Source organism: Medicago sativa, chromosome 4 (genome assembly GCF_051527215.1).
Source record: "Medicago sativa cultivar Bolivia chromosome 4, Bolivia_mono, whole genome shotgun sequence".
In the NCBI taxonomy this organism is placed as follows: Eukaryota; Viridiplantae; Streptophyta; class Magnoliopsida; order Fabales; family Fabaceae; genus Medicago; species Medicago sativa.
In genome coordinates, this window is record NC_140752.1 from 54,025,362 (window position 1) to 54,033,443 (window position 8,082).

At 34.3% G+C, this 8,082-nt stretch overlaps 1 protein-coding gene across 1 annotated transcript; it reads left to right on the forward strand.

Annotated features, from left to right (window-relative positions):
* The first annotated feature begins 2,417 nt into the window (after nt 1-2,417).
* LOC146929866 (GTPase LSG1-1-like) lies at nt 2,418-7,863 on the forward strand. The gene is made up of 7 exons (XM_085701590.1): nt 2,418-2,743; nt 2,838-2,945; nt 4,303-4,389; nt 4,579-4,672; nt 5,781-5,837; nt 6,208-6,287; nt 6,396-7,863. Exons 1-7 carry the CDS (start codon nt 2,520-2,522, stop codon nt 7,513-7,515), a joined length of 1,770 nt encoding a protein of 589 aa, XP_085557716.1. The 5' UTR covers nt 2,418-2,519; the 3' UTR covers nt 7,516-7,863.
* Nucleotides 7,864-8,082: the final 219 nt, after the last annotated feature.

An 8,082-nucleotide genomic window follows, 5' to 3' on the forward strand; every position in this document is an offset into this window, starting at 1 on the left:
TATCTTGGCGGATCCAAAAGGAATATGAAGGTTTCACAACGGAGGAGACACCATCTGAAATAGTTGATGTTGGACAGGGTTTGTCACCATGGATACATCCTTGCAAATCTCTTGCAATGAGAAGAAAGTTAAACTGCTTGCACCATGCAGGGTAGTTTGATGGGTCTATTTTATAGGAAGGTGGGTAGCAGCATTGAATTCAACCAAATCCTTGGGTCACTACTAATCATAGTTGAGATGGTTTCAGAGTTTGAGGAAGTCATGGGATCAATTAGCGGTTAAGCGAATTAGAAGGATAAAATACCATATAAAGAAATATATTTGAATGAATGATTCAATTGATTAATGAAAGTTCAGAGTACACCAGTATGATACAAATGTCAGAGAAAATCTACAGTTTGTTACACGAAACACATTGGATTAGATTTACAATTTGAATTTAAAAATTAAAAATATATTACAATAACAAACTATGAGGATATTAGTTCAACAATCGACATATCTCAACCATATTGGCATCCTAAACTGTCACACCATAAAACCCATATTCAATTCGGAGATATTTTCAAAACGGTCTAGTAATCGAGTTTGGCTATTAACTTGTTCGGACTCCACCAACGGCACTAATAAAATAAATATCTTTCTTGTCATATTGCACCAAACACATGGTATGATAATGTCTCCATTGTTTCACTATCATATCTCATTATTGTCGAGCTCTTTATCCTATCATATCTATATCCTATTTTGCGCACCATACAAACTCTTAGTTTTAGGCATTGTAAAAAAAATCATCTCCTCAATAACACAAAGAAGCCACAAAGTTCTTTTTTATTTTGGTATGAACTAGTTATCTTGCGCGCAGAGACTGATCCCTCAAGACAAATAGGATCGTAATGGATGGCAAAGTTCTCTCACAAAAGATTTAAACTGTTGAATTTGTATGGCTGTAATCGAACACAAAACCTCTTGTTAAGTTCAAAGAGATGTCTTATCATCCCATTCAACTGATCATGGGTACCCACAATTCTTTATGTTAATGTTCTTATAGCGTATAACAAAATGAAAATGCTAACAAATATCTTTAGAGCACACACATCGCCTGGCAAAATGGGTGGTAACACACTAACCAATGCACTTGTGTCATAGTATCTTGAATAATTGGCATTGGATATGAGTAGCTAAACCAACCATAGTAGTAATGCATTGCCACGGTTCCTTTCTAGCATTTGTCAGATTTTGTATTACTTTTGAGTTTTTTTTCTCTTTTAATTAATATTTATATTATTAAAGTAATATTGTGTAAGATAAATGGGACCCGTTTTAGAGTTTTAGAGGAGTGATATTGATATTTAAAAAATGTAGTTGAGTGGTTTAAATAATTGAGAAGTGTGAAGTAATATAATGTATTATGTGTGACCCATTTATGCCACCCAAATGGGTGGCATGGATGTGTATGCTCTTATTACATTGTTTAGACAGTTAAAAGATGTAACTTTTCTACCAAAAAAAAAAAGATGTAACTTTTTTCATCAAAAGTTGTATATTTATTACGCAATGCTTTTGAAACATTTATTAGCATAATCCATAAAAAAATTGCTCCATAGTTCTTTTTCGTTTTTGGTGTTACAACTTTTGTGTTTAGTATTCTCGTTAAATATTTCAATTTAGACAAAAAATCTATAATTTTTGTTTGAACTATAAATATAAGGGTTAATTATGTTTCTAGTCCCTATAAAATAGCGACCTTGTAAATTTAGTCCTTACTTAATTTTAATAGCATTTTTAGTCCCTATAAAAAAAAATTTACTTATAATTTTAGTCCCTGCTTAAACAAAGTTTGATTAATTATCATTAAACTCTTAAATTTTTGAATGATATTTTTAAGACAAGATTAGAACACTATGAAAGGTTCGTTTACTAAAATTTAGAATTTTCTGACATGAAATGAATTAAATATGAATTTTTTAAAACGACAAAAGTTAAAGATAAAAAGTAATAAAATCTGGATGTAGAAATCAAATTTTGCGATAATTTTTTGCGGAAGAACTTTTAGTAATGTTCTAAACATGTCTGCAAAAAATTGTTCAAAAATTTAAGAGTTTAAGCATAAATTAAACAAATTTGAATTGAGTAGGGATTAATACTCAGTGCAGAAAAACAAAATTAGGGACTAAAAATGCTATTAAAATTAAGTAAGGACTAAACTCACAAGGTCGCTATTTTATAGGGACTAGAAACATAATTAACCCTAAATATAAATATCTTTTGTAAATTAGGTTCTTTCAGAAAAAAAAATGATGGGTGCGTTCATCATCCCCTTGCGATTGCAGTAGCAAATAATCCACGTGGCAGAAAATAAAAAATATCAGAAGCGAAATCAAAATCTTAAACCCTAAACTTCAACAACACAAAACAAAACGGTGGCGCTTATCCCTGCAAAACAAAACACAAAAAACACCATTTCACAATTCATCATAGAATAGAATCAATCAATTAGGGTTTTCAATTTCACAAAAATGGGGAAAAACCAAAAAACCGAGCTTGGTCGAGCCCTCGTAAAACAACACAACCAAATGATTCAACAAACAAAGGAAAAAGGAAAAATCTATAAGAAGAAGTTTCTCGAATCATTCACCGAAGTTTCCGATATTGATGCTATTATTGAACAAGCTGATGAAGATGTCGATGAACAACAGCTTCTTGATCTTCCTCTTCCTCCTCCCACTGCGCTTATCAATCTGTAAGTATCTTCATCGCTTTTTCAATAATTCAAAATTGATTTTTGCGTTTTTTTTGTGAAAAAATGTAATTTTTATTGTTTTATGTGAAATTAGGGATCATGCGTCTGGAAGTGGTTTTAATGGTTTGACGGTTGAAGAAATGAAGAAGGAGCAGAAGATTGAAGAGGCGTTGCATGCTAGTAGTCTCAGAGTTCCAAGAAGGTATTTTTCTTTTTCATTTTTATTTTTTTCAATATTTGCTCATTTTGGGATTATTTTGATTTATAGTATAGGTATTAAATGAAGTGTAATGAATCATATTAGTTAGATTAAAAAAAAAATGTTTTTTTAACCAATGGGTCGAGTCTAGCAGACGGTGCTAGACTCCCACAACCTACTAGGGTGTAGATTCTGCTTCGGAGATTACCCCCATGTAGTGTCTGACACGCTTAGAATATGATCACCTCTAGTGGATTGTTTGGATTGGTAGCATATAACATTAAGGGCCTATTTGGATTGGTGTATTTGAGCTTATCTAGTGGCATAAACACTTGTAACACCTGTTTGGGAGAACTTACGAGAAAAGGTTAAGACATGTTTATAAGTTGTTTTCAGCTTATTTCTACAAGCTTTCATGGATAGCATCTGAGAACGGCTTATAGATTATAAAACACAGGTTGACTTTATTTTATCTTGTGTTATAGAAATAGCTTATTTATAAAAATAGAAGCGCTTATGCCTAACCTGCAAAAAAATTCTGTTTATCCAAACAGGGCCTAAATGAAATGAAACGAAACAAGCTAGTTAGATTTTAAAAATTATGTTTTTCCCTTCTGTTTTATTATATGTCACAATTCCTAACATACTATTGGGGACTGTTTGGTTTAATCAAAGGGAGGGGAGAGTTTTTAATGGAGTGAAGGAAGGGAGGTATTTTATATATGTATTTGAATGTTTTAAAAACTGAATCAGACATCAAGACTTCTGGGTTATGATTCAATTGCCTTAAACCACTCGGATTATGTTTGGTTTGACGAGTGGACAGGAGGAGAGGGATTTTGGCCCTGTTTGGATAAACTGCTTAATTTGCTGCTTATAGCATAGGTGCTTATCATGATAAGTGTTCATGTATAACCTATTTCTATAACATAAAGTTAAATTGTTTTCGTATAAGCTATGAGTTGTTTTCATAAGCTATATTGGATAGCTTATTAAAGTAAGCTGAAAACAACTTATGAACATGTCATAAGTTGTTTCCATAAGATCTCCTGAACAGTCACATAAGTTTTTCCGCCAGACTAAACCGTAATAAAGATAGGTTCAACTGGTTGAACCATCCAATTCGATTTTTAAAATACTTGTGTTGTATCTGGTTTGATAAGTGGAGGGGATGAGAGGGATTTTAAATCGATGGATTTGAAAAGGATTTTTAAGTTTTAAACAAATATTCTTTCCTTCCAAACTTACTCCCCTCCCTCCAAAAGTTGAACCAAACAAATAATGTTTAAAATAACCTCTCCCCTCTAACCTTCCTGACCCTTAATTTTATGTTTGAGTGATTCATTTGTTTCTTTTTCAGGCCATTTTGGAGTGCTGAGATGTCCGCTGACGAGCTTCATGCCAATGAAACACAACATTTCTTAACCTGGCGTCGCAGCCTAGCAAGGTAAGTTCCATATTTTCTACTATTCGTTTCCTTGTTCTTAATTGGTTTACGATTACAAGCTGGGAATCAGATGTAAAAACCACTAGCAATGATGGACAATGGTTTCTGTTTTATGGTGTCTTTAAAGAATTTAATTTCTTTTGTCCATGTTTATAATTTTGATATTGATGGTTTGGTGATGCTTTTCAGACTTGAGGAAAATAAGAAGCTTGTCCTTACTCCATTTGAGAAAAATCTTGATATCTGGAGACAGCTCTGGAGGGTTGTTGAGCGCAGTGATTTGGTAAGTTGGCGTGCTCTTCAAAGTTTTACCTAGAAATATCGATTTTTGCCTTGCAATATTTATATCAATTCTTGTGTTTTCATCTGATATGTTCTTTGTAATGTTGGTGCATCCATTTCAATTATCACCATATGCTTTTTGTAATGTTGTTGCATCCTTTTTATATAGATTTTGAGGATGGAAGTCTGATTATGTTACATATATAATCATGTCGGATATGGTTCCCACTTATGTTAATGTGACTTCCAGTGGTTCGTCTGGCTGTCTACGGATTATTTGTTGGTGTTAAACATTTGGTTTTTTATTTTATCCATGATCGTACTTTTCTGTTGACGGCCTAGCCGCCACCACCACCCCCCCCCCCCCCCCCCCCCCCCCACACACACACACGCACACGCACACGCACGCATGTTATTAGCAAGATATAGTTCTCTCATGGTGCTGACAAAACAAAGTTTAATATTTGTAGTTTTAAATATTATATAGCTCTGCTTTTCTATTAAAGCCGAACCCCACTTAGTAGGAAAAGGCTTGGTTGTTGTTGTCCGCTATTCTATTAAAGATGGTTGTTATCAGCATTTTAGTTGGGACAGAAGTAATTTCACATATACTACAATACTATATGATCTTTTGTTATTGTTCTGTTCAACCACATTGATTAAATTTCTAGCTGCCTAGTCTTTAGTTTTGCTTGTTCGAACAATAATAGTGGAAAAAGCCTATTCATTTTCCATTTTTAAGACCTTCATCATGAGCTTGAAACTAAAGGATGATCTTGAAAGTAATTTCATTTTCAAATGTGCAAAAACAAACAAAGGAAAAGGATTTCTGGTTAAAAACCTATTTTTTATCCCTCCCCAAATTAACATTCAATTTTTTTTTATTCTGTTAAAAAAAGCCTATATTTTATGAAAGCATTTGGATAATTGGTATTTGTGTTTTCATTAGTTGTTGTTTTGTATATTTGTGTTTTCCTTAGTTGTTGTTTTGTACTTGTGTAGAAATATCCGTAATGTTGTAAATTTTTATCTGATATATGCTTTGTATTGTCTCCAAGTGCAAAAAATATTGATGTAAAAGTGATCTCATTATCTCACTTTTTTTTCAGCTTGTTATGGTGGTTGATTCAAGAGATCCATTGTTCTATCGCTGTCCTGACCTTGAGGTATGATGTTTTTCGCTTCCTTAAGGAAATGCTAAGTTGACAACACTAGCAATTCCTAAGTATGTAGCAAATCTATGCACAGATACAGACAAAGACGTTGTGCTTTATATTCTTTCACGGCAACTTTGCTATTGTTATGTACCAAAAAGTCACATTATCATATAAGAGCCTCTGTTATTCTTAATAAATAATAAATGCTTGTGTTAAATGTAACAGACAATAGTGAGAGATTTTACCATATATCATGTGTCTGTAATTTGTGTAGACAACTTTGGACATTTTATATTATTTTGTTTTAAGAATCATTCTCTCATGAGAGCCATTCTCCTGTGTGACTTGCATGACCTTTTTTGCTTTTATTTCGGAACAGGCTTATGCAAAGGAGGTTGATGTGCATAAAAACACATTGCTTTTGGTTAATAAGGCAGATCTTTTACCTGCTTCTGTCAGGTTTGGATATCTATATTTAGGTTTATTTTGTTTCAAATCATTTCTTTTGAATTTCTCTTTCTAAGATCCTTATTATTTATCCTCTGTGTTTCTTCTGTTCCCCTGCAGAGAGAAGTGGGCAGAATACTTCCGTGCTCATGGTATTCTCTTTATCTTCTGGTCAGCTAAAGCTGCTACCGCAGTTTTGGAAGGCAAAAAGCTCGGTTTATCACAGGCTGATAACATGGCGAGCGCAAATAACCCAGACACGAAGATATATGGAAGGGATGAGCTCTTAGCCCGCCTCCAATCAGAGGCAGAAGCGATAGTAGATATGAGAAGAAGTTCAGGCTCCTCTAAATCCTCAGACGACAATGCTTCTGTTAGTTCATCATCGAGTCATGTAGTTGTGGGATTTGTTGGATATCCTAATGTAGGAAAAAGTTCAACTATCAATGCACTGGTTGGCCAAAAAAAAACTGGTGTCACCTCTACCCCAGGAAAAACAAAGCACTTTCAGACATTAATTATTTCCGAAAAGCTGACCCTTTGTGACTGTCCTGGATTAGTTTTTCCATCCTTCTCTAGTTCAAGATATGAGATGATTACTTGTGGGGTGTTGCCAATTGATAGGATGACCCAACATCGGGAGTGTGTCCAAGTTGTTGCTAATAGAGTCCCGAGACATGTAATAGAAGAGATTTATAATATTAGTCTTCCTAAACCCAAGTCATACGAGTCCCAGTCCCGCCCTCCTCTAGCATCTGAACTTTTGAGAACATATTGTGCTTCTCGTGGGCAAACTACTTCTAGTGGACTGCCTGATGAAACCAGAGCTTCTCGTCAGATACTGAAAGATTATATTGATGGGAAGCTGCCTCACTATGAAATGCCGCCTGGCTTGTCAACTCAGGAATTAGCTTCAGAAGATTCCAATGAACACGACCAAGTTAATCCACACGTGTCAGATTCATCTGATATTGAAGATTCTTCTGTTGTTGAGACTGAACTTGCACCAAAACTTGAACATGTATTGGACGACCTTAGTTCATTTGACATGGCTAATGGTCTTGCTTCAAATAAAGTTGCAGCTAAGAAGACCAAGGAATCTCAGAAGCATCATAGAAAGCCCCCGAGGACAAAAAACCGTTCATGGAGAGCGGGGAATGCAGGGAAGGATGATACTGATGGGATGCCAATTGCAAGATTCCATCAGAAACCAGTAAATTCAGGTCCTCTGAAGGTTTGATAAGGTCATACTACCGTCTGGTATATGCGCAACAACTTGTCTGTTAGACCCATACGTACATACTTTCTCTGAGGTGAGCCACATATAATTTTTGCAAGGCATTGCGGGCATTGATCACGCAGGCTATCACTCTAAAGCTCGCCTCGTAAGAGGGAAAAAGGTATTTGGGAAAATATTGTATTTGCAACGTTTAGTTATTGTTCTGATTGTTGGGATGAAAGTGATGTAATATGATTGGAAAACAAGTTACCTTGATTATCCAGATTTAAGTGCCCATGCTTTCTTATGTTTGTATGTTATCAAGAATAACCGAAACGGTTGATTTAGTAGTATTTTTATTTTATTTCATTATATTCTTTTTATTAATCCGAACGACGAGTAAGGAATGTCTATTTGATATTTATGGTATAAAATATAGATATTGACAAGTCATTCCTTTAATAATTTGAACATTTTGAATGAGGTTGGCTTTGAGAGATATGTCGTTAAATTGGGGTCGTGAATTTGAAAGGAAGAGTTCTTGTCACAAACTAGAAACATTTTTATTTAATCGGTCGCTCAAAATGT

Excerpts from the sequence above, each read along its gene's own strand:
- LOC146929866 (XM_085701590.1), top strand. The coding sequence starts at position 2,520 with ATGGGGAAAAACCAAAAAACCGAGCTTGGTCGAGCCCTCGTAAAACAA. Across the intron at positions 2,744-2,837 it reads CCCACTGCGCTTATCAATCT|GGATCATGCGTCTGGAAGTG; the intron begins GTAAGTATCTTC and ends ATGTGAAATTAG. Across the intron at positions 6,288-6,395 it reads CTTTTACCTGCTTCTGTCAG|AGAGAAGTGGGCAGAATACT; the intron begins GTTTGGATATCT and ends GTTCCCCTGCAG.